The sequence below is a fragment of the Littorina saxatilis genome, linkage group LG7, assembly GCF_037325665.1.
Source record: "Littorina saxatilis isolate snail1 linkage group LG7, US_GU_Lsax_2.0, whole genome shotgun sequence".
NCBI lineage: Eukaryota > Metazoa > Mollusca > Gastropoda > Littorinimorpha > Littorinidae > Littorina > Littorina saxatilis.
Window position 1 is genome coordinate 51,722,396 of NC_090251.1, and position 27,337 is coordinate 51,749,732.

The following is a 27,337-nucleotide window of genomic DNA, read 5'->3' on the forward strand; positions in this document are numbered from 1 at the left end:
TGCAATGTTGAAATGAAGTTACCGGTCTGAAACATTTAGTCGTTTCTTCTGAGACAATCCTTGTTCTCTTATCATCTACAGATTTACCGCAGTCTTCACCACGCGAATTCCCAACAGAAGTCAGACTTTCGAACATACAATATAGTTACGTAGTCAAGCATGATACGTCATGACGTCATATGATTCCTTGCATATTGACGTAATGCTAAACATCCGGTTATCTCGAGTTTTCTCCGTAATACATGTCCGTGGGTTTTTCAATGTTCGGTTATTTCCGTGGCTTCATGCGGAAAGGGAACCGTCGTCTGCAATCAACGACATGGACCATTCTGGTACTTGTTGCTGACAAAAACATGATTTTAACACAGAATTTAATTTCAGAATAGCTATATAAACGCTATTGTGTTTTCATCGTAGCAATAGGGTCCGATATTTAGACTCGAACAAGTATAATGCGACTCGTCTTCGACTCGTCGGCATTATACTTGTCTCGTCTAAATATCGGACCCTATTGCTACGCTGAAAACACAATAGCTGGTAATATTGCACCGCACAGGGTGCAGATGTTGAACCATATGATATTGGTAATATAGGTGTGTAAATATATTGATTGATATGCCAATAATGTTACTCATCCACTACCAACCATCGACTTTAGCCCCGGGTGAAATTGACGACGACCATATATATTCGTTTATGACTGTTGGTGAGGGTCAACATTGGTTTTGGGATTTGATTAATTCTTTCATTATTTTGTGTTGGTTTATTCAGCTCTAATCTAATATTATATATATCAGTTGTTCAATATTATTGTGTGTGTCAGTTTCAAGTTTTGCGGTAACATTTTCTGTCAACTACCAGCTTTATTTCGTTCACAATTTAGTTTTTTCATTCATATAATGCTTTTCTTGGCTTTGTTTTCCAGCTTTTACGTTGTGGTATACTGCTCACGTTTTTGTTAGATATTGTTCTTAATGGTGTTCAGTGTATTTTGTTAGATATTGTTCTTAATGGTGTTCAGTGTATTTTGTTCCACTACTGTTTTGAAATTAACCAGTGGTTGTTGAATACTGACCAAAAAATGATGAAAACAAATTTACCGAAAGGATGCAAAACTGACCAAATGTGAAAAACACAACCCTGTGATGCCAAGAAGCAGGTAAACACAAACTTAAATACACACAGGAAGAGAAAAAAAACCAAGAAATCGGACAAGATAACAATTAATCTGCACCCTACCCCCCCCCCCCCTCCCTCCTCGTCCCTTCTGTATTTGCTAGCGCAGTCACGTAGAGTAATGACTGTTTCCATATGTGTCAGAATTATATTTTGGTCCTAACTGCAAGCAACCAAACTGAAACGAACTATACCAATTTAAACCTGATATTTGGGAAGAAATCGTGTATCCTCTGCTCTTTCGAATCATCGGAACAATTAAAGTTCCTTTTGTTTAATGTGGCTTCTGCATGGCACCGACAAGTCTAAAAGCAGTGGCTGTTATAAGGAGGGTTCCACTGTACAAGTCTAAAAGCAGTGGCTGTTATAAGGAGGGTTCCACTGTACAAGTCTAAAAGCAGTGGCTGTTATAAGGAGGGTTCCACTGTACAGTTCTTGGGTTGAAAAACAAAAGTCATCTGCACTCACCAATATAAGGACAAATATAAGGATAGCACACACACACACAAACACACACATACACACACACACACACACACACACACACACACACACACACACACACACACACACACACACAAACACACACACACACACACACATACACACACACACGCACACATACACACACACACACACACACACACACACACACACACACACACACACACACACACACACACACACACACACATACACACACACACACACACACACACAACACACACACACACACACACACACACACACACACACACACACACACACACACACACACACACACACACACACACACACACACACACACACACACACACACTGGCACACATCTCAAGTTTTTGCCTATGGAGGTTTTATCAGGACCTAAAAAACAATTACAAAGGTAAACTAAAAGCAAAAGAAGCACAGTACCCAAAAGGAATTACAATGGAGGGAAACATAAAGGGAAGGAACTCTAGTCAAATAGAGAAATTATAGTGGTTAAATCGAATCTTTCTTCTACCTTCCTCCATGTCCAGGCAGCAACCAGGCCAAACCGGGCGGTCAGGCCCCAGCGTTCAAGGAGAAGCCCAAGGTGGTTCAGGACGTGAAGACCATCAATATCACGTGCCAGTGCACCGCCAGCCCCAAGCCAACCTTCACCTGGATGAAGGGCGCCTCTCCCTTGCAGGCCAGTGCCCGCGTGGTGCCCACAGTCACTGAGGAGGGCAACGTGTACAACCTCAAGCTCCAGATCTTGGTGGGTGGATGGAGATGAGCATACACACCAGCGCGCTCACGCACGCGTACATACATAGACACAGACACATATACACAGACATAGAAACAGACACAGACACACGCAGACACGTACGCACGGACACTAACACCCCCCCCACACACACAAACACACATACACACACTCACACACTCACATACATACACACTCAAAATGTCAACTTTTGCAAGTAGACAAAGTACAAACTAAATTGGGAGAATTTGTATATAATTGCTTCCAAAAAAAATAAATAATGTAATCATTTGGTTATTTATCTTCCCGTGTCTTATAAACACTACGTTTCATGACAATAAAGTTTATTCGTATTCGTATTCACTCACACACACACACACACATACACACACACACACACACACACACACACACACACACATACACACACACACACACACACACACACACACACACACACACACACACACACACACACACACACACACACACACACAAACCTGGGCATCAGCACTTTTTCTCATTTCACCGTTATATTCTATGGCAATGGAGTACACTCTTGAAAGCAAAGAATGAAACAATGTTTCCTTTGTGGTTGTGCAGAACTTCACGAAAGACGACGGAGGCCAGTACAAGGTAACCGCGAAGAACGAACTTGGCGAAGGCAGCGCCAACATCTCCATCAATCTGGAACCGTGAGTGTGCATGTGATTTGAACAGACGATTTGTGGAAATAACTCTGTCATGTTGTATAGGTAGCGAAAGAGTGAATAGCCTTGCTTTTTGTGAGACAAACAATCCCAACATGCTCTTTGTCCACGTGTTTCAATCAATCAATCAATATGAGGCTTATATCGCGCGTATTCCGTGGGTACAGTTCTAAGCGCAGGGATTTATTTTTTTAATTTTTTAAAAATTTTTATGCAATTTATATCGCGCACATATTCAAGGCGCAGGGATTTATTTATGCCGTGTGAGATGGAATTTTTTTTTACACAATACATCACGCATTCACATCGGGCAGCAGATTGCAGCCATTTCGGCGCATATCCTACTTTTCGCGGCCTATTATTCCAAGTCACACGGGTATTTTGGTGGACATTTTTATCTATGCCTATACAATTTTGCCAGGAAAGACCCTTTTGTCAATCGTGGGATCTTTAACGTGCACACCCCAATGTAGTGTACAAACGAAGGGACCTCGGTTTTTCGTCTCATCCGAAAGACTAGCACTTGAACCCACCACCTAGGTTAGGAAAGGGGGGAGAAAATTGCTGACGCCCTGACTCAGGGTCGAACTCGCATCCTCTCGCTTCCGAGCGCAAGTGCGTTACCACTCGGCCACCCAGTCCTTAGACACGCACCTCGCCAGTGATTATCCTCTTCGATGTTTGTCCAAGTATATAAGCAAGGGCATTCACTCTGTCACAACCCATACAAACCCGACAGAGTTATTTTCGGAATTCGTCTGTTGGCTGAATGGTGGAGGGTTTGGGAGCTGATGATACAGAGGTCTTTGAGTTTGCACTCAAAAAGTGGACCCATTTCCGTGCGGTTCAGCAGATGAAAGCATTACAAAGGTTTCTCTCTCTCTCTCTGTTGCCTGACGTTCTTTGCAAAAAGAGCTTTGTCACAGGTATTGCGGCCCTTAGATTTGGAGTGGCAATTTTGTTTTTAAATAAGAAAGAATTTATGTGCCTACTCTTTTTGGCAAAATGTGGCACCAAAAGCAAGCTGTTTGGTTCAGCTATAAGTCACATATGACTGTAACAGTTCTATTTTCAACATTTAGGATTTATTTGCATATCTGCAGATTAAGGTAACAAAGGTACATTTGACTAATTCTATAACTTGGTAGAAAATCTCTTTTTAGAAAATGCCTGCTTTTCACTCTTCACTGTCCTGCATCAGAGCTTAATTTTGAAATGCTGTTGATACCTAACTCACAGCTCAAGTAGCGGTGAACATCAGGTTTCTTGAGTTGTGGTTGTGAATACTGCAATGTCAATGGAACACGATGTAGTGCATGCTATCTTTCATATGAAGCTAACCTGCTAAAGGGCTCCGCTCACCTATGTAACTTCAGCAGGACCGACGACGCACTTCAGCTTATCCCAGCCCGCTACACGTTGCATGAAAGGAAAACAGGCCAAGTACTCGTCATAATCCCTATCGCGGCATAAATAATAGGCCGTGCGTCGTCTGTGCCGCTGAAACTGCGCAGGTATATTCTGCCCATAAGCTTTTCCATCTTCACCCAACAGACCGAAAGAGGAGCCGCCACAGCCCGACGGCAAGCCTACCATCCGCCTGGACGACAGCGGCAAGACCGTCATCCTGACGCAGGCTGTCAACTCGCCCACCAAGCCCACCGGACTGTGGTACTTCGGCAACCAGCCCATCACGCCCGGCAGTCGCTACATCGTCGAGACCGTGCAGGAGGGAAACATGTACTACGTCGTGCTCAAGATTCCTAACGTGAGTTACTGGCCTTGGAATTCATTGTCTTCTGCTTTTCTGTGTTATGTGTGCGGCAACTTCCGTGTGCACTCGCATTTTTGGTCCTCCTTCTTTAATCTCTGGATCGTTTTCAGTGCATAAGCACTGCATGCCAGTATATCTGAGAGTATTTTCTGTGTGATTTAAAAATCTTCATGATCTGCTGACAAGCTGTGTCAGAAGAACATGAATATATTTATAAAACTGAAATACCATACATAAATGGGCAAATAATCTGCAACCAAAAGGAGACAAACAACGCAAGAAAAGTCTAGCCAAGTGGAAGAAAAAATAATGACATACTTGTTGTGGAATTGACACCATGCTGCCTGTGTATGCCCTTGCGGGGATATAGCTCAGTTGGTAGCGCGCTGGATTTGTATTCAGTTGGCCGCTGTCAGCGTGAGTTCGATCCCAGGTTCGGTGGAAATTTATTTCATAGAGTCAACTTTGTGTGCAGACTCTCTTCGGTGTCCGAACCTCCCCCCGTGTACACGTTAAAGATCCCACGATTGACAAAAGGGTCTTTTCTGGCAAAATTGCTCAGGCACAGTTAATAATTGTCTACCTATACCCGTGTGACTTGGAATAATAGGCCGTGAAAGGTAAATATGCGCTGAAATGGCTGCAATCTACTGGCCGTATAAAATTTCATCTCACACGGCATCACTGCAGAGCGCCTAGAACTGTACCCACGGAATATGCGCGATATAAGACTCATTGATTGATTGATTGAACACCGTGGGGTTCATCAGGCAGAAAAAGCACTTAGGCAAACAAACAGAAAAGTCTGTTTACGGTAACATAGGCCCAAGAAATAGGGTCTGTAGGTCGGGGTTTTTTCTTCTTTTTTTTCTTCCCCAAAAACATATTTTTAAGTTATTTTGCCAAAAAACAAAGACCTTTTTTTTTTCTTTTTTTCCCCCCCAAATGCCAAAAAAAAGTCTAGGGTCGCGCGAAAAAATAGGGTCGGTCGGTATACCGTAAACAGACTATTCTATGGGGGGGGGGGGGGGGGCCTTATGAGGGCATGTCATGTAGTTCATATGGTAATATGTATGACCTGTAGGAACATATGGCACGGGCATGTGACTTCCTTCCATTCGTTCCCCTCCCTTGATTCACAACATGACACGTAAAAACCCACTCGTTCAAAAACATGAGTGAACCTGGGAGTTTCAGCCTATGAACGAAGAAGATCCACACCATAAGATATACGTTGATTTATTTTGTCCAGTTCACCGAGAAAGACTCGGGTACCTACAAGCTGGTCATGAAGAACAAGGGAGGGGAGACCACCACCACCGTGCCTCTGGACTGTGAAGGTAAGCTAGTACCGTAAAGTACCTTGTAAGCGCCCAGTATTTAGTAAGCGCCCACCCCGCACTTTTAGTCCAAAACCGTGCATAGGGTATAGTACCTTGTAAGCGCCCACCCCCACTTTACACCATTGAAATCAGGGGAAAAACAAATTCCGCAATTGATCTGCTAGTTTTGTGAATGATTTCCCTTTCTTGCAAACCCTATCACGTGTGTCTGCACGCCTTGGATCTAAACGCCTGCAAGTCAATGATTACAAGATGCCGCGGATCAAATCGTACACCGTTGCATTTAAGCTGTCAGCTCTTGACTATTTGGATAATAACGCCAATGGAAATGTGTCGCAAACAGCAAGTGAGTTTGGGGTAGATAGAAAAAGGATACGAGAATGGCGAGAGAATCGCGATACCCTGTTACGTCACCAGGCCGGAAAGGAAAAGAAGAAGCGAAAGTTACATGGCGGTCGAGACGTCAGATCAGAAGAGGTAGATGAAGGTGTGTTAGAATATCTTGATCAAGAGCGGGCGGAAGGGCGTGTCGTCCGCAACAAAGATTTGCAAAGAAGAGCCTTAGAACTGGCTGGTGGACTGGACATAGACGAATTTGTCGCATCACCTATGTGGCTGAAGCGTTGGAAACAAAGGCATGCTGTCTCCACTCGGCGAGGTACCAATACCAACCAGAAAGTTCCAGCAGACTTCGAGGAGCAACTGTTTGAGTTTCGTGTGAATATCGTGAGACTGAGACACCGTCACGCGTACCCCTTGAATGACATTCTAAACATGGACCAAACCATGGTCAGGTTTGACATGGTACCGGGCCGAACTAACAACAGGAAGGGTGAGAAACATGTGCGAACGAAGACAACAAGAGCTGAGAAACGTGGCTTCGCTGTTGCCCTATTCGTTGCTGCCGACGGAACAAAGTTCCCGGCCCTTGTGCTCCTGAAGGAACGAACGGGAGAGATCCCACAACGAGTGAGACTGCAACTGCAAGTGCCAGACAATGTACGTGTAAGTGCGACAAGAAATGGCTGGATGACCAGAGAGGCTCTCCTGTCCTGGATACAGCGGATCCTGGGTCCCTCCGACACTCGTCGCCTCCTTGTTCTGGATAGCTACACTGCACACAGGACAGCCGAGGTGAGGGCTGCTTTGACTGAGCGTAACGTGGACCTCGTCTTTGTCCCTGGCGGCTGCACTGCGCTTGCCAAGCCAGTCGACGTTGGCATCGCCAAGTCTTTTAAGGATGGCGTTCGAGACTGTTGGGTGGAGTGGATGACGCAGCCCAGGCCCCCAACTGTCGCTGGTAACCTCACGCAGCCGACGAGACAAGACGTCATCAACTGGGTATGACACGCCTGGGAACGGGTGAACCCTGACGCTGTCACGAAAGCTTTCCTGAGATGCGCCATCTCCAACGCCTTGGATGGGTCTGAAGATGACCAGACACTGGAATGGTTTCCAGACGACATTGCAGCCTTCCTGCCAGCAAACGGCGCAGACATGTCCAGCGACAGCGACTCAGGGGGACAAGAACAGAGTGGTGCTTCTCAGTCTGAAGGGGAGGAAGAAGTCGACTGAGGAATTCAACGACAATGAATGAACACACTTGTTTGTTTGGTGACATTTCATCAGTCTCTAGACAAGAGAGCGTTTTTAAAATGCACTCTAGGTCAAGATGTTCTTCTTTGGTTGAATAAGTTCAGTTTACTGCGATTGACATGTTTGAATTCATCTGGACCAGTGTGACAGATCACTTCGGACTGATTGTAAACATTTAATTGTATCCATTGAACTGATCTACAGCAGATAGCAAAGAATCTTGAGTGTTTTTTTTGTGGAAAGTTACATTTGTTTAACAAAAATCACCAATGCTGTTTTTTTCCTTTTAGCAAATGTTCATTCTATACAATCTTGAATGGTTGTTTTACTGAAAACTGCTCGTGCATAGGGTGTAGTACCTAGTAAGCGCCCACCCCCTACTTTGGGTCGGAATTGGTGGACAGTGGGGGTGGGCGCTTACAAGGTACTTTACGGTATATACGTCATATTCATTACTCCATAAGCAGAGGCGCCACACTATCGCTACTTATATTATAATTATACTATAGGTTGTCTCGCTTGTGTCTTCCGAGCGAGCTACTGCACAATTTTTTAGATAAGTTTTTTTTCTGTATTATAGTAAGTGTGTGTTTGTCAGTCTATTTAAAAAACCGCTGGGTCGAAGATCAATGACCGTAACGTTTTGTATTGTTAAAAATGTAACGTTTCAATAACATACCTACGGAGACTACAACCCACAGGAAGACCCCATCAACAAACTAGACCGGAGAAGCCAAACCACCATTTTCCGTCTAAGGACAGGGCACTGTGGACTGAAGAAACACCTCAAGAGACTGGGCCTTGCGGATGACGCACACTGTGAATGTGGCTCGGAAGAGCAAACTCCGGAGCACATTCTCCAGAACTGCCCCCATCTAGAGACAATACGCCAGAAGTTCTGGCAAGAAGAGACCAGTGTTGGAGCCAAACTCTGGGGTCCTGCCGACGAACTGCGCAAGACTGCGGACTTCCTGGCAGCCACTGGTCTGAGGATTTAGCACGGCCATCAACATCGAACGCAGAAGAAGAAGAAGAATAACATACCTTTCTTGTTTTTCGATTCTGAGCTTTGACGCATTATTGTGCACTTACAAACTAATAATACAGAACGCTATAACCACAAAAAAGTTAGCTCATAAAGAAAGTTGACAATTATTATCTCCGACACACTGTGTGATCAAATGATACGCAACACTCTCAGAAGGAAATCAGGAACCGACAAGGAATAAGATGAAATTGTTTTTAAATCGATTTCGGAAATTTAATTTTGATCATAATTTTTATATTTTTAATTTTCAGAGCTTGTTTTTCATCCAAATATAACATATTTGTATGTTTTTGGAATCAGATCATGATGTAGAATAAGATGAACGTAAATTTGGATCGCTTTATATAAAAAAAATATTACAATTTTCAGATTTTTAATGACCAAAGTCATCAATTAATTTTTAAGCCACCAAGCTGAAATGCAATACAGTGGTCGCCGCTTAATAAAGCCACTTCTGGACCGACAAAAAATGGCTTTAATAAGCGGCGGATTTATTAACCGGCGGTCCAGGAATACATCATTTTCGAGAAGAAAAAAAATCTTCTCTTTAGTTTACGTCACTCAGTCACTTTCTTTCGTCATTTACACTTGTTTGAATCTAAACAAAACTTCACGAAGGATGTTGAACTTTTGTTTTAGTTATGTACATGTACGTGTACTTTGATCACTTCGGTACATCAATAATTTCACTGTCACCGTCACGAATCATTACTCGGCAGAAAAGAACGATTTTATGAGTGTTTGTTTGTTGGTCGTCTTCCACATCAGAACAAGATCATGTGAGTTTTAGTCACAAACTACGTGATTTCTCTGAGAAAACTGGCTTTAATAAGCGGCGGGTTGGGTTTATTAACCGGCTTTTTCTAATACATAAGATATAGTGATAAATCCGGACCGTCTGAAATCGGCTTTTATAAGCGGCTGGCTCTATTAACCGCGGTTTTATTAAGCGGCGTCCACTGTACCGAAGTCCGGCCTTCGTCGAAGATTGCTTTACAAAAATTTCAATCAATTTGATTGAAAAATGAGGGTATGACAGTGCCGCCTCAACTTTTACAAAAAGCCGGATATGACGTCATCAAAAGTATATATCGAAAAAACTAAAACAAACGTCCAGGAACTCTCATTTCAAATTTCATAAGATCGGTTCAGTAGTTTGGTCTGAATCGCTCTACACACACACACGCACAGACACACGCACACACACACACACATACACACACGCACGCATGCACGCACGCACGCACGCACGCACGCACGCGCACACACACACACACACACACACACACGCACACGCACACACACACACACACCACGACCCTCGTCTCGATTTCCCTTCTATGTTAAAAAATTTAGTCAAAACTTGACTAAATGTAAAAAGTAATGTTTACACTTTGTAAACCCTTTGCAAACTTCTTGTATACATTTAAAGGCACAGTGCAGCTCACAGCCTTCGTTTTGCGTTTTTGTTGCAGCTGAGTGCATTTACAGTTCAAAAATCCTCCTATGGTAGTAAAAAATAAAAAAAAATCTGTGAAGCTCGACAGTTTCTTGTTCACGCGAGTGCATAAATTAACCTAGTTATTACGTGGTGTTTGGTCGGAGTTCGATTCAACTGAGTGATTCCGGCCTCCATTTTGTTTTACACAAACTCATGATGACGTCTGACATAGTTTGCTAGTGACGTGTCTTTTTGTGCATGATGTGGTGATCTACCTGATCTACTGATGTAAATTTAGATCCAAAAATCTAAATCGCAGTTCTAGACTCTTAGGGTGCAAATCAATGAAACTTGGTAGTTCTTTAAACGGATAGGTGCCTGAGGTATGACTAAAAGCCCCCTACCAGGGGCTCCGTGCACCTGGATTTGACAAGTTCAGTACCTTTAAGTGCATTTCAGACGAGCAGGTAATTTAAACGGAGTAGGGTATAAGATATGTCCAACTGTTCAATTCTCGTAAATGCGGCAACATTAATCAAATTGGTCTGTGCCACAATGGCACACAGCTCAAGTTTTAGATCATTTTGTGTTTATATAAATGACAAACCTGCTCCAACTAAACATGTGCCACTAATGTTTAATTATGGTATGGGAAAACGAGAACGATTATTTTGGAGATTTGATTTCCACATTGCAAAATAAGTTATTTTATTTTTTATTTTTTCAACGGAACGAGGTTATGTGTATGTATTGATGGAACAACCTGCATTCCTCTCTTTAGTGTTCTTGGATTTTTTTTTAAATGCATTTTTTTTTCATGTACCCCCATGGGGTTTCTTGAAATAAAATTTGACTTGACTTGACTTGATTGGGGGGATGTTTCCTCTCTTCACTTATCATACTTTAAAGTTACATCATGTGGGAATCTATTATTTCCTGAGGTGATGTAATTAACCTTGAGTTGTAGAAGAATGTCTTGTTTTTGTAATTCATTGCATTACTTGCGTCTGTTTTGTGCAGCTTTAAAGCCTAAGCCAAAGGGAGAGGCACCAAAGATCACACAGAAATTAGCCCCAAAGGTATGGTCCACTGCGCATCATTTTCTTGAAAATTTTTCATTATAAAAAATAAATCAAACAAATCTGAGATTGGTTGGTTTGTATTATTTTATTTTTGCATCCTTCGTTCTCTTATTTGATTTGCTTGGTAGAGAAAGAGTTTGCTTTCAGACCTGTTACTTTGCAATACAAGTTTTGATGATTTAGATAAAAAAAAGAAGATTTTTTGGGGTACCATCTAATTCATTTTGAAGTAAAAGATTCACCTTTTGCTGTAATCACACTTGTTACTTCAATTGAGGATCCAGTCAATGAAACGTTACAAATCAATAATTGATAGTTTGCTTTTGGCAGTTTGTTCCTGTTTATTCTGTTCTTTCTGTCGTCATTACTATCTTTATTTTTTGCCTTCTTTCTCACCTCCTTTCTTTTCTTTCTTTCTTTCTTGTGTTCTGTCCTTTTTTGTCCTTTAATTATTTCTTCCTTTTGGTAAATACAAGTTGTTATACGAAAAAGCTGATTTTTTTGTAAACTGTATAATATTTTCCCTGCATGCAGCGATGAATTGAATTGGTAAAGTATTACATTGACCAGTGTCACAAATGAAAATCTTCATATTTTTTTTAATATGGGCTGAAATTTGATTTCTTTTTTTTGTTTTTGTGTGTTGCTCAGACACATATTCTCAAAGCTGATCCATTCTCAGAACTACATTTCTTTCGAGTCTTTGAAGTGCATTTTTGTTCCCATGTATACATTTTGCAAGAATGTCACGTGCTTTCTTTAATCTGGCAACTCTTTCTGACAGAGTGTGAACGACGGGGATGCAGTGGACTTTGTTGCCAAGGTAACGGGCACAGAACCGTTGGACATCACGTGGGCCAAGGATGGCAAACCCCTCGCTGCCTCCAACATCCACAAGATCACTTACGACAAAGGAACCTGTCGTCTTTACATTCCAGGTACGATAGTAGCTACTCAAAAAAAGTACACTAACTCTTATTATCAAACACAGTTTGATTTTTAACAGGCAAAACATTTTCAAGCGATTTCCCAGAAATCAGCATTAATCCAAATTCTTTCAATTTGTATAAATTGCTGAAGGACAAAGGCAAGAACTAGTGTTGAAAAAGGAAACATCAAACCCCAGGGTAACTTTCAAGGAAACCAATTTGAGCTCAGTGTCATGCATGTTTTAGAGTGTACAGTATTGTGAACCGGAAAGATTGCACCGTAGCGATTTCATCTTGCCTGCTCTTATTATTTGACAGAATCGCCTGGCTTATAAGTTTCTGAGGTTGGATAATATTGTCACTGTTCAATCTAGGCTTAAAGGCACAGTAAGCCTCCCGAAAACCATCACAGATACTGTCAGGCTTTTACACACAGTACAAACACCCTTCCATTTGAACGCTCACCAGACGGGAACATCCTAGGTGCCCTTCGAAAAGAGCGAGCAATTTTTAAAAACATAATTTTGCAGATTGTCTCGGACACTTTTTGGACCCATCCTGAACTCAGGTCAAAAATGAGTTACTTCCCTTCGGGTAAACTGGCAATAGCCGTGGACCAATGATTATCAGAATGTTTTTGGACCGTGGTGCGTTTTTGCGCTAGACCTAACTTTTAAAATCTAAATAATAAATTGACAGCTTGTTACTCAAACATTCTTTACTCATAAAATAATTCTTTTTTTCATCAAGACAAGATCAGTACAATTCGAAGTTGTGAAAGTTAAAAAAAAGAAAAGCCCGGAAGCAGGGTCACGCAAGGGTCGTAGCAGACGACGGTTTATGCATATCGCCAGTTCCTCTCAACAGTCAAAAGCCATCGCTAGAGTTCTTGTGAACCACAGCCGTTTGTTTCGTGCATAAAAACGTGCTATTGCAGATAAGCTCACATCGAGTCGCATTCAAATTACTAACTGACGACTACATTGTGAAAAAGGGAAACTGGATCACACGGGTTCACGATGGCTCAGGGGTAAGATAAACCACGCAAAAATAAATTCTTTGAAAATTGTTCGCTCTTTACGGAGGGCACCTAGGATGTTCTCAAGCGGTGAGTGTTTGAATAAAAGGGTGTTTGTACTGTGTGTAAAAGCCTGACCGTATCTGTGATGGTTTACGGGAGGCTTACTGTGCCTTTAAGGGTAATTGGTAGATGTGACAAAGAGCACGAAGCAAACTAGTACAGGATACATGTATGCATTGAATGAAAATTAAGCAAACAAGTGTTGATTTCATCGTTGGGGTTCTTCACTTGTTAGTTTACATCAAAGAAACCTTGTGATCTTTGAGGGTTTGTTACCCGTGTGTTCCACAAAGCAAGGGTCTTATGTAGTGTGGTGCTTGTTTTTATTCAGAGGTGTTCCCAGAAGATTCTGGAAACTACACCATGACTGTGAAGAACCAGGTGGGCAATGCCTCAAGCATGGCCAGCCTTCAGGTCAAAGGTATGTACCGTACATTTGTAGAAGAACGTAATTTTTGTGTATATCTACAATAGCTTGATGCAAACAAATTAGAGCATTCACTAGTACTTCAGGTCAAAGGTATGTACTGTGCATTTTAAGACGAGTTTAATGTTTTTTGTATATCTACAATAGCTTGATGCAAAACAATTAGAGCATTCACTAGTACTTCAGGTCAAAGGTATGTACCGTGCATTTTAAGACGAGTTTAATGTTTTTTGTATATCTACAATAGCTTGATGCAAAACAATTAGAGCGTTCAATAGTACTTAAGACCACATTATCTTTGAAATGGATGGACATTCCGTCATGATAAGACAAGGAACTTGGCTCAGTAAGGCCTTGTCTAATTGTTTTCAAAATGGCAAGATAAATTACTCAGCATTCATTGATAATTCCAGATATATTGGGGTGTGCATGTTAAAGATCCCACGATTGACAAAAGGGTCTTTCCTGGCAAAATTGTTTAGGCTTAAGATAACATGTCTGTGTCTTTCGCTTAAGATAAAAATGTCCACCAAATACCCGTGTGACTTGGAATAATAGGCCCTTGAAAAGTAAATATGCGCCTAAATGGCAGCGATCTACTGGCCCAAAAAATTTCATCTCACATGGCATTCTGTAAAGGGCCTAGAGCCATAGGGTTAGGCACTTAAAAATATCCAGTTATTATTATTATTATTATTATATATGTATGTGCCACTTATAAATCTTAAGAAGAAATATTCTATTGGGAGTTGTGTGCCTTGTCTGTTCCAGAGGTGAAGCCTGAACCCAAGCAAGATGCCAAGAAAGCTCCTAAGCCTGAAGAAATTAAGCCACAGACAAAGGTATGTGTAAGAAAAGAAGAACATGACAAACAAAAGAGAGCAACAACAAAGAACAGATAGAGAAACAAGTTGAAATGGGAGGAGGGATACAAAGAAGAACAGACAGGCAGAATAATGCTACCCATTGTTCAGACAGGCAGAATAATGCTACCTGTTGTTCAGACAGGCAGAATAATGCTACCCGTTGTTCAGACAGGCAGAATAATGCTACCCATTGTTCAGACAGGCAGAATAATGCTACCCGTTGTTCAGACAGGCAGAATGATGCTACCCGTTGTTCAGACAGGCAGAATAATGCTACCTGTTGTTCAGACAGGCAGAATAATGCTACCCGTTGTTCAGACAGGCAGAATAATGCTACCCATTGTTCAGACAGGCAGAATAATGCTACCCGTTGTTCAGACAGGCAGAATAATGCTACCCATTGTTCAGACAGGCAGAATAATGCTACCCGTTGTTCAGACAGGCAGAATGATGCTACCCATTGTTCAGACAGGCAGAATAATGCTACCCGTTGTTCAGACAGGCAGAATAATGCTACCCGTTGTTCAGACAGGCAGAATAATGCTACCCGTTGTTCAGACAGGCAGAATGATGCTACCCGTTGTTCAGACAGGCAGAATAATGCTACCCGTTGTTCAGACAGGCAGAATAATGCTACCCATTGTTCAGACCGGCAGAATAATGCTACCCATTGTTCAGACAGGCAGAATAATGCTACCCATTGTTCAAAATTGACGAGCCACATTTCTTTCTCTTTCTTCCTTTTTTCTTTCTTCTCCTTTTTTCTCTCTTCGAGTTTTTCTTTCTTTCTTTTCTTCTTTTGTTTTGTACATTTTGTTAACTTTTGATTATTTTCATTTCTCGCTTTCTCCCTTTTTAAATTTAGTCAAGTTTTGACCAAATGTTTTAACATAGAGGGGGAATCGAGACGAGGGTCGTTGTGTATGTGTGTCTGTGTGTGTGTGTGTGTCTGTGTGTGTCTGTGTCTGTGTGTCTGTATGTGTGTGTGTGTAGAGCGATTCAGACTAAACTACTGGACCGATCTTTATGAAATTTGACATGAGAGTTCCTGGGAATGATATCCCCGGACTTTTTTTTCATGTTGTCGATAAATACCTTTGATGACGTCATATCCGACTTTTTGTAAAAGTTGAGGCGGCACTGTCACACCCTCATTTTTCAATCACATTGATTGAAATTTTGGCAAAGCAATCTTCGACGAAGGCCGGACACTGGTGTTGCATTTCAGCTTGATGGCTTAAAAACTAATGAATGAGTTTGGTCATTAAAAATCAGAAACTTGTAATTAAAATTATTTTTTTATTAAACGATCCAAAAACAATTTTATCTTATTCTTCGTCATTTTCTGATTCCAAAAACATATACATATGTTATATTTGGATTACAAACAAGCTCTGAAAATTAAAAATATGAAAATTATGATTAAAATTAATTTTCCAAAATCGATTTAAAAACAATTTCATCTTATTTCTTGTCGGTCCCTGATTAAGAAAAACATATAGATATGATATGTTTGGATTAAAAACAAACTCAGGAAGCTAAAAAGAAAAGCGTGTTATCCTGCTCGGCGCGACCACTACCGCACTATTCAGTCTGGCTTGTCGATTTCACTGCCTTTGCCACGAGCGGTGGACTGACGAAACTACGAGTATGCGGTCGTGGTGAAAAAAGCAGTGCGTTCAGTTTCGTTCTGTGAGTTCGACAGCTTGACTAAATGTTGTTATTTCGCCTTACGCGACTTGTTCGTTTTTGTTTCATGTGGACATCTCTTCATAAGTAAAGTTGTTTGACTGTGGAGTGATAGTAAAAGTATTATTTTTTTGAAAAGTAGATTTATGCCACTGTTACTTTGGGTGATACTCTTTCTTTTCGTTTGAGCATTGTGTTTGATTTCGAGTAAAATATTGCTTTTTACACTTCTGTGATTGTTTTTTTCAGCCTGGCGACAAACAGAAGCAATCACGTGAGTTTTCGATTGCTAGTGTTTGCTTTTTCCCTTCAGTAGACATTAGAGTAGGTGAATGTGTAAGCTAGAATGTTTTGAAGAGACTTTCATGGTGAGATTTTTGTCAGTTTTCACTCGCACATGCAACCGACCTTGCATTGGCAGAAGACAGAGTCGCACTTTCAAATTTTTTGCCTATCTTTCGATGACACAGCTCTAGTTCTCGTACATAGATGCATTATTTTGTTTGTCCAAATGCACACAAAATTACAACTATGCAACTCTTAAGAGATTCACTTTGATAAATGATCATCCTTTTCTTACCATCTCATTCACAGTAATTACAAAAGTGAATGGAACAGCAAAGCAGATTCACAAGGTTCCTTTCAAGGTTAACAAAACATTAAAGATAAGGATACGATTGTTAAAATCGAATACAGACATTAAAGAAGCAAGAGATGCTGTCGTCTGCCACATGCAAGCTAGAATAATAGATTCACAGCGGTTGACTGGTTCTGCTGAGATGAAAGAGTGATTTGCATATCCACACATACTTTAATTGGTATGAGGCTTTTGCTAGCTGTTGGGATATGTTACTTGTCTTTCAGATGTTTGAGCTACATAGCAAAGAAATCAGTTGCTTTGTTGAAAATCATAGATTGTTTGCTTTTGTGTGATAAAATGGAAAGTTACAACTTCATAAGTTGGAAGAACTTTCAGAATGATTAGTTTGATAGTTTGGTTTGAACATTTTGAAAACAGTTTGCTTTTACCCCATTGCATTTGCATTGATAAAGACGGATTGATAAGTTTGTTTAAGTAGCTAGAATAAGTGCAAGTTACTTTCCCCTTGGTCATAGCCATTCCTGGGAGTTGGATATCTGCTATGGTTGGCTGCCTTTCATCCCCCACTGTTACTTTAAATATTTTTCATTTAGGCACTTATTCACAATTTTCTGTTTGTTTCATTTGTTTTTGTTGTTTGTTTAATTAAAGGTAATTTCTACTATTATTTATTTTGTTATTATTTTTCTCCTCATACCGTTTTGCTCGCTAAACATGGTTTTCATTAAAGTTCCCTTCTTCTGTGCATATCAAATATTCCTACATCCACCAGAAGTGGCCAAGCCAGTCATAGCAGAATCGACCTGAAACTATGCCTTTTTCAAAGAAATGAATTGTTTTTGAATATATACATATGAATGTTGCTTTGAGCTATCCCTGAAAGAGTTTTTCTATTTCTTTTTCTTTTTCTTTTGATTTTGTAGTTTGGAGACTGCATCGAAATGCTTTAGATAGAGTTTTGCTCCTTTGCTAGAAAGCCTTTGGAGGACTTTAGGGATTTATAGTCTGGTAGTGCCTGCCTTGCTTTCCCTTCGCATCCCTTTGATCCCATCCCCGCCCCTGTTGCTTGTTGCCTTGACAGCAGAGGAGCAGAACCAGGCTCCGCCCAAGAAAGAGCCGGAGCCTGCAGCGGCCAACAATGTGCCTCCCAAGAAGGACGAACCGGCTCCCAAGAAGCCTGAGCCAGCAGCGCAGAAGAAAGACGACAGGAAGCTGTCTACTCCATCTATTGTTGTTGACCAGGATAAGAACGACGAAGGTAAAGCCGCTCGCAAAAATAGTGCAGGGAATCCAGGAGGTGATAAAAATCCTGGCCACAATAATAAGGATGTAGTGAATCCGGACAATCCAGGGAATCCAGGGAACCCCAGCAAAGCAAAGGCTGGCAATCCTGGGTCCAAAAAAGCTGGGAAACCAAAGTCTGCCAAAGATCGTTCCTCGTCACCTGAAGACGGTGACACAAATGGCGACAAAAAGGACAAAGACAAAAAGAGCAAGGGCAAACAAAAAGCGTACGTTAAACAGCCCACAACCATCCTCGAAGACGAAGAAGGTAAGTGCCTAGGCGTGTTTGTCTGTCGCCACGCGTAGATGACCTAGCTTAGCTGACTAGCTAGCAGCACACTAATACTTAGATGCTGACTGACTTGCTTGCTCGCTAAAGTGCAACACCAACAGGTATGTAATTAGACTATGCGCCAAGGCTGGGGTCCAGGCATCTTGAGGTTTCTGCTTCTGCTGTCTTTCAATTTAATGTCTTGTGTGGCGTTTCTGTTGTCATATCAATCATCATTTTGCTGTTCTGATGGCGAAGGCAGTCAAGTGACATCATTATCCTCTTGTGTCGTTTTTTTTAATCATCTGCTTGTGTTCAGCGAAGATTGTGAGAGGACGACTTGAGCAAACTTTCATTTTATTTTTAAAGATCTCTGAGCGTTGCGGAAACCTCAAGAATTCTGCAAGAGGATATCAGATTGCAGCCACCCCTTGCTATTCTCTAAACTACTGAAACACCCCATCCCCTCTACCCTCCACAAAAAAGGAGAGCAAAGAGAAAGATCGTAATTTTCGCGGCCTTATTCAGAAAGTTGAGATAACAAAAAAATGCTGCAGCTATCGTTTTGAAGACAATACTTTTTGAAAGTGTTGCATCGAAGCGGAAGCGGATGGGGCACGACAGAAAGCAGGAGAAGCCCATGCAATCAGGAAACAACCTCATATCTCGAGATTAATATACATAAGAGAAATGTAATGGATTTTTGGGTGAAATCTGAAGTCTTCTCGCAATGTCTGGATAGGAATTTAAAAGCCGTGTATGAAGTTGCTTTCTGCTTTCCAGCAAAGAGCACATCAACGCAGACTGCACGTGAAACGCATTCACAGAAAATAAGACAGGAAATAACAAGAAAGAAAGGAAGTACAGCAATGCTTCAGCTGTGTCATGAAAAATATTGATCAGTGTAACTTGTGCGTTGATCTGTCTAGCATATTATTTAATACCAGACAGTTTAACAGACACAAGGTTTGTTTCTGGCAGTTTGCTAAAATCGTTTTTCTTTTTTGTTGAATGTGGTTCACAACTGTCTGTATGAGATGCCTGTACTGTGGTGATTGAACGGTCTCTAACGTGGTGGTTAACCAGAATTTACACATGCTGATAAACCAAATTCACAAGTGTACTGAAAACTTACAACCTGGCCTTGGCCAGTTACTTTCTAACTTTGCACATTCTGCTATTGGGCACTGTCACTTACCAGTCTGTCAGGCAACTTATCCCCCAACCCACTGACCAAGCTATAGCAGGTGAAGTAGATGCATCTCCAAGACCTTGACGTTAGTTAGGGTACACGTAGAACACCCCCATGCAAATAATAGTCCTGTTTTTCTGTACTCAAGCTGGACGCCTCCCCCTCCCCCTTGTCTAAACCAGCGTAACTCAGTAATAATCTGTGACTAGTCTCTGACTCCCATAACAAAGCTTAGCTGCAGTCGCACGGAAAACAACTCAAACAAAGGTAGCTTCCATTTCGATAATCCCATAACAAAGCTTAGCTGCAGTCGTACTGAAAACAACTCAAACAAAGGTAGCTTCCATTGTGATAATCCCATCAGTAACAAAGCTTAGCTGCAGTCGTACTGAAAACAACTCAAACAAAGCTAGCTTCCATTGTGATAATCCCATAACAAAGCTTAGCTGCAGTCGTACTGAAAACAACTCAAACAAAGGTAGCTTCCATTGTGATAATCCAATAACAAAGCTTAGCTGCAGTCGTACTGAAAACAACTCAAACAAAGGTAGCTTCCATTGTGATAATCCCATAACGAGGTTGTGAAAATCATGTATGTGTATTTACAATAATACAATTTACAATAATCCCCAACCAATTAATCCCCTCATTTGATTTGAAAATTAAGGATGCACCAGAACAGTGTGATTTTATTTATTTTCCCTGAAAACCGTCTGATGCTCTCAGACTTACTAGTCTTTTTCTTCCGTTTATTAGTTGTACTTTTCAAAGAAATGTCTTTCTTTTTTAAAAATTTTGATCGTTTATCCTTATTCCTTTCAGTGTGATCTTATTATTTTCCGTGTACACTTCATATCTATTATTCTATTGCTGTAGGAAGTCACAAACATGTGTATTTGGTCTTGTGCTAATCATTGGATTACACTTTGTCATTCATCGTCCTGGAGTATTTGTTGTGTCTTACCGTGTGTTCGTTTATTTGTTTGTTTGTCTGGCTGTTTTTTCACGCAGTCCATTGTTCAGAACCTTGCGGCAGGGATTACAAAAGTGACGTTTACAGAATCCAAGCTGTGATTGAATTTGAAGGACATGATTTTTGGTAGAATAAGCCACATAAACATAAATAAGGTAACGAAGCAATGTAAACTGTTGAAATGTAGTTTTAAGGTAGACTTTCGGTGCATCCTTACTTTGAAACCGACCTAACAGTTGTTACAAGAAAACAAAAGTGAAATGGACTTGTTGAGTCTGACAAGTAACCTTACTTTATTCTGTGCTTGACATTGGTACAATAATGTACTCATTTTAATGGTAAAATCAAAGCGTTTCATGATAAGAAGTATTACTTTAAAATGTTGCCAATTATTCACATGATTTTCTAATCGCCTCAGTAAGTTGATACTTTGAAATATCAAATAATGAACACATTCAAGCCCTGAAATTACTTTCCTTGTTTAATCTGTAAAAGTTAGTTTCCTTTAGTTTAGTTTACTTTGACGAGATAGTATTAGCAACAACAGTAGATGGCAGAAAATCCTTTAAACGTTCAGACAGCGGTAGTGTTCACTCTGATTGATATAATGTCTACACCACAAAGAGAACACAGTGCATGCTTCTATGTTTAGTGTGAAACCCATGACAGTCGTTTGGTGTGAAAACTTTGAACAAGATCAGCATCGAGGCTGACACTTTGGGTCTTGTTAGAAATGATGCCCGAGTTTCACTTACAATAGGAAATACAATTTCACAGGCGAATGTCAGTAGGTCAATTGTTCATTGTTAAACTGAAAAATGAAGTATACACGATTTACAAATAATAATTAACTTAACTTTCCTGAAAAAGATGGTGCCCCAAACATTGTAATGATAATAATAATAAATGAATCAAAAATAACAAATGACTTAAAATGTAGCAACATTTTAATACAGTGAACAAAATAGTCAGGAACGCTGTGTTACTTATGACTTGATGGAATTAAAAAGTTGTTAAAGCTAGAAGCAAGTTTTCATTTGATAAAAGAAACAAACAAACCTTACCTTCCTTTTGAACAGACACTATATAAAATAAAAACTTTTTTTTAAAGAAAGTCAGCCCGGCAGCTGTTATGGTTTTTCTTACTATGGAACAACAAACAGAACAAGGAATAAAAAAAAAAGTATTCATAAAGAAATCTGTGATTTATGTTTCAAAAAACGATTTCACTTCACAAAACTTCAAATTTTGAGAAACTACAGGAAGAAAATAAGAAAGAAAGAGAGAGAGACACGCAAAATTGTCTCACAAAATTCAGACACAAAGTTGTTGTCAACCAAAGAAGACTGTCATGAGTTTTGCTGCCAGCTAGGAGAGGCAGTTTGCATAGGACGTTTAGCTAGGCGCGTTGTAGGGCGAGAGGCGTTGTCTGTTTCACGTGTCTGACATTCATTCACCATCCTCCACTCGCCCGTCAAGGCGATGAGGATGAGGATGAGGATGGATATCAAGCGGATAAGGAAGGCACCCGAGGAGCTCAACCTGATGACGAGGACATGATGGATGACGGTAAGTGGGCGTGGCCAGGGCCCAAACACGCTCGGCCATAGGCCTGTTAAGAGTTCATTCTCTTCTCTCTTTTTTTATATATTTTTTTAATATTTTTTTAATTTTTTAATTTTTTTTTTTACAATTGTGATGTGGGTTGCCTGCCCAGGACAAGGTTAGAGTACTGTAGGCTCTTCTGCTTATTTTTCTCTGAAATGATTGTTTTTTTAATTTTGTTGATTTTGATACAGTAAAACTCCTAAAAAGAAAAGGCCTAGTTTAGAAAAACAAATAGCAAAAATACAAAAACAAAGAATAGTATTATCGAATTTTAACCCTCTTTCTAGCAGGACCGTATTCAGGAAATTGTGATTATTGATTTAAAGACAAAGAAAAAAAGGAGAAAAAAACTCTTGTCTTTACTACTATTTCTAAAAATTAATCTTCAAAACAGAATGGTCTCTGCATACTTTATTTCTGACTTCTGCATACGTACAAGAGTCCAAGTTCCTTTTATGGGTTTTACTTTATAAGACACTCAATACTTTGGAGACTCACCTGCTTCACATTAAAGGTAAGACATAGTTTTTTTTAAATCAGTTCTAAATGAAACAAAATTCCTCAAATTGGAACATGTAGCGTGTGTAAAATGCACAGGTTGTTGTGCATTTTGTTGATTGTGTACACATTGTGTGATTATTATTACTTTGAATTTCAATTGCTTTAAATGTGACTTTATTTATTTTGAAATAATTAAAATTACTTTTAGTTTGTTTAATTTCATTTTGATAATCATTACTATGATTATCATTTTGTTTTCAAGCATCTCATCTTTTTATCACAGAAAATATTTCAGCATTTTCGTGTTTTTCCCACTAAGATTAATGGTTATGCGAAAATATATTTTCATTTTGTGTGATATGTGCATTGTAAAGTATGTGTCTTTTATATTACATTAATGCATTATGTAAATAAAATGAATGAATTAAAATGGATTAACTCAGTACTTTTGTTTTCATTTTTGTGTTACATTTAGTATGAATTCAAAATATGTACCTGACACTAGCTTCATTATACTTTTGTTATCAATGTATGTATTAATGTAGTAATTCCATCAGATTTTGTAACCAAAGTATGTTTATATATATGTATATATTCACATTTAAAAAAACTTTTTTTTTACAGCTTATATATTTTTTTAAAGTGACTAATTCATGCAATTTCTTTTCAACGACAGTTTTCATTTAGTGTGTACTGTTTAAGTCTTTAGTAAAATGTTACTTCTGCATTCCAAATTAATTTTGCATGAAGAACATACCCACCCTATCTGCAGATCCCAATGCACGAGTTGCTTCGTTAGCTCTCCCTCATTTTGCTGTTTCTGTACAACCAACAGTTATTTAAACAATCTAAATGGACTTAATTCTATAAAATATTTAAACTCATTATGTCACTGCATTTTCCTTGTGCATACAGAACTGCGAGGATTTTATAAACTTACAAATGGGGACAGGTGTTTCCGAAAATGTTTTGGCGTCACTAATGTATACAGCATAGTGTAAAATTTACTTATTTGCAGTGCGATTTTTCTGCTTCAAGAAACCGCCCTGTTAAATCAACTTTCTCCAGAGGCCACTAAAATCCCTCCACCACACCCATTATTCCTACTGCCATATCATTCTTCTCTGGACGCAAACATTTAGTTGTAATAGATATACACTTTTTGCCTACTGGTTTTACGGCAGTCAGTGTTTCTTTCTCTAAACACATTGTCGAGGCAGACTCACAGAGTATGTCTTTTTCACATTATTTGTAACAATAATAATATTATGTCAGTTAAAATATTGCTATCTATATCTGTGGGTTTTTTTTTGCAGCGAAAGTTTAATAAGTTTGTGAGACTCGTGGATCATATCTTAAAATGGTTCTTTAAAAATGGGTCCCTTGAGTTTGTTTAACTGTTCAGAAAAAGTGGTCTTACATTATGTTCCCTTTTAAATCAATCATAAGTCCTGCGAAAATACGTATTTCTTGTTTTTCTAAGTTGCATTGGTGAGTATGCAGCTTTGGGTGATTCTTTTAGAGAATGGAAGGGAATAGACGATGTCGAGCCGATGATTTAAAGGCCTTTGGAAGAGTTGCATCCCTTGTAAGTGGGGCAAGCTTTGCTTTATATAGCTCAGTGTCCATTACCAGCTCAAGGTGTCACAGTGAACACTGCACTTCAATCTGCATGTTTCTTAAATGAGGAAATGCATCGAATTGAGCAGACACTGCCGAAATGAACTGTTTCCGGTAAAAGATATACGATTTTTCATTAACAAAATACACACACACACACACACACACACACACACACACACACACACACACACACACACACACACACACACACGCACACACACAATATTGTCACTTCTTCTGCATGTCTCCTGGAGGAAATGACAAAGAATTTCGAGAACAAAGTTTGTCAACATTTCAGCAGTAGAAAGGTCACCGCCAGACTTTGCATGTATCAGTATTGTTTATAATTAACAACATGCACTTGGGAGCTCATTATTCACTGTGAGGTAGCTGCGCGTCTCAGCTGGTGATTGCCACTGAGGTACATCATGATCTAGCTCAGCTTGTCTCATCATCAAGGAACACAACTCTGTACAGCCCATTAAGCCCCGGACATAGTTTTCCCCCTTGAATTCTTCTACTCAAACCTGTACTGACTGTATACATGAATACATGTCAAATTAACCTGCTATATGCAAACTTCTTTTACATTTTGTGTGTAATACTTTCAGGAAACGTATATAGGGTGTCTAAAAAAAAAGTACCCCAAAAGACATTGAAACATCAGTACCGAGAAAGGGAAAAACTAAGAGAAGGGACAATGAAATCCGAATGACAACACAATGGTTCCAACAGGATGGAGCCCCACCACATTCTCCGAGAAACCCAGAACATCCCACAGGAAACATTCCCCAATGTAATGAACAATATAGCAATGAGGATGCAGTTTGTCTTTGGAAAACGGGGTGGCTACATTGATCACGTGGTGTGAAGAAACTGACGATCTCAACTGAAAGCTGTGAACTGGGGGCAAAACTTTTAAATGATTTCAATAAAGTTACTGACATGTATGTAGTATTGAAAGGATACACTTTTGGAGACACCCTGTATATGGATTCCTTCGCCGAGAAAAAAGGCATTATCAACAGAAATAAGGAGAACATATCCTTTCATCAGTACATATACAAAATAACATCATCATATACATTTCTTCTGATTAACAGTTGGGATCTGTGATTTATAAACGTGAAGTGCTATTCCTTTGAAGTGATACCGTAACTGAGCTTGCTGTGTTAAGTGTTGTGGCAATGATTACATACTTATAATCTTTCTCAATGAACCTTCCTATTCATTTTCCTCTATGTCACATTGAGAAAAATAATGTTTAACTAATAGAATACCCACATGACTAAACTTTGTGTTTCCTATCAAACTAAACCTGATCATTCATGTTTAGCAAGTGTTGATAATGTAGGTTAAACATTAATATGTCAAAGGTCGTATTCATAAGACTATTCTATTTTTTTCACAGGAAAAGTCAGTGTGGACAAAGGGGTAAGTTTAGAAAAACAATGGAGAGAGAGAGAGAGAGAGAGAGAGAGAGAGAGAGAGAGAGAGAGAGAGAGAGAGAGAGAGAAAGAGAGAGAGAGAGAGAGAGAGAGAGAGAGTGTGTGTGTGCGTGTGCGCGCGCGTGTGTGTGTGTGTGTGTGTGTGTGTGTGTGTGTGTGTGTGTGTGTTTGGTGTGTGTGTGTGTGTGTTTGGTGTGTGTGTGTCTGTGTGTGTGTGTGTGTGTGTTTGGTGTGTGTGTGTCTGTCTGTGTGTGTGTGTGTGTGTGTGTGTGTGTGTGTGTGTGTGTGTGTGTGTGTGTGTGTGTGTGTGTGTGTGTTTGGTGTGTGTGTGTGTGTGTCTGTGTGTGTGTGTGTGTGTGTTTGGTGTGTGTGTGTGTGTGTCTGTGTGTGTGTGTGTTTGTTGTGTGTGTTTTCTCTTGCACGTATGTACGACAACTTGAGTGACATGTTGGTATTCCATTATCTTTTAAAAGCATTTGAGATACCCATTCAATCCGTTGAACAAATCACCAGCTCTTTTTCTCTCTCTCTTGTCCATACCCTTCCAGAAAAAGTAATCTACCTCAGCTTTAAGCTTTAAGCTTGTGTTCTGTGCGTCTCATACACCTTGTTATCACGGTTGTTTGCGGCGACTCATAAACAGACTTATCGGAGCACTGAGAACCACTATTAGGAAGGACATGGGTGCTGAGAAGGGAACTAGCTCTTATCTGTTAGTTTGTGAAAGTTGTTCTGTTTGGCTTTGGGGGGGGGGGGGGGAGGGGGGAAGGGAGGGAGGTAGAGGATGTTGCCCGAACGTGTGTCTTAAGATGGCTGCGCGTAGAAGCAGAATATCTTTGATGAAACTTGCTTATATTTCTGGTCGTGTTGTATACTTGCAAGATTTGTCTTCTGTCGTATTCATTTCAAACCACAGCAGTTTTACTGCTTAATTAAAACAGTGAGAGTGACCTCTCAGTAAAATCTAACGGAATTATGGTGTGTTTTTTGTGCAAGTATGAGGTCATATATTTTCTTTCTCTAGCGTTTAACTAAATTCCTTTGCGTGTCTGCATTGAACGGTAAACTCGTCATAGCTTTTTTGTCTTTTCTTGCTAGTTTGTTTTGATGTTATGTTTTTTTTTAGTGTATAGTTTACCTTATACCCGTTTGGCTAGGGCTGATTATTTTAAGTCAAATATTACATTGCATTGATATTGCTTAGAGTTGTCATATTCATGCAAATAATTTATTTGGTTGAGATAGAATCGGCAAAAATATTGTCATATGATTAGACGGGGTGTGCTAGGAAACGGGAGAACAGATGAGAATGGGGCAAGACGGGGGGAGGGCCGGGGGGGGGGGGAGGGGTTATGGGGAGGGAGTGATGTTAAGGTGAGAGGGGCAATGGGAGGAGGGGAGAGGTAGGTCAGAGCAAACGGTGAGGAGGCTCCATGTAGTGTG

General features: G+C 40.1%; 1 protein-coding gene across 13 annotated transcripts in view; it reads left to right on the forward strand.

The window, feature by feature from the left end:
* Nucleotides 1-27,337, forward strand: part of LOC138971784 (twitchin-like) — a 307,593-nt gene that overhangs the window by 141,755 nt on the left and 138,501 nt on the right. For 9 of the 13 annotated variants that reach the window (XM_070344585.1, XM_070344594.1, XM_070344586.1 and 6 more), the window contains 13 exons: nt 659-706; nt 2,196-2,416; nt 3,011-3,102; nt 4,672-4,885; nt 6,144-6,231; nt 11,340-11,398; nt 12,186-12,339; nt 13,743-13,832; nt 14,610-14,680; nt 16,643-16,667; nt 18,076-18,546; nt 22,194-22,283; nt 25,858-25,880. In XM_070344585.1, coding sequence (XP_070200686.1) covers nt 659-706; nt 2,196-2,416; nt 3,011-3,102; nt 4,672-4,885; nt 6,144-6,231; nt 11,340-11,398; nt 12,186-12,339; nt 13,743-13,832; nt 14,610-14,680; nt 16,643-16,667; nt 18,076-18,546; nt 22,194-22,283; nt 25,858-25,880 — 1,646 coding nt within the window. The remainder of the gene's footprint in view (nt 1-658; nt 707-2,195; nt 2,417-3,010; nt 3,103-4,671; nt 4,886-6,143; nt 6,232-11,339; nt 11,399-12,185; nt 12,340-13,742; nt 13,833-14,609; nt 14,681-16,642; nt 16,668-18,075; nt 18,547-22,193; nt 22,284-25,857; nt 25,881-27,337) is intronic. The other 4 variants (XM_070344593.1, XM_070344590.1, XM_070344596.1 and 1 more) reach the window with 4 other exon arrangements.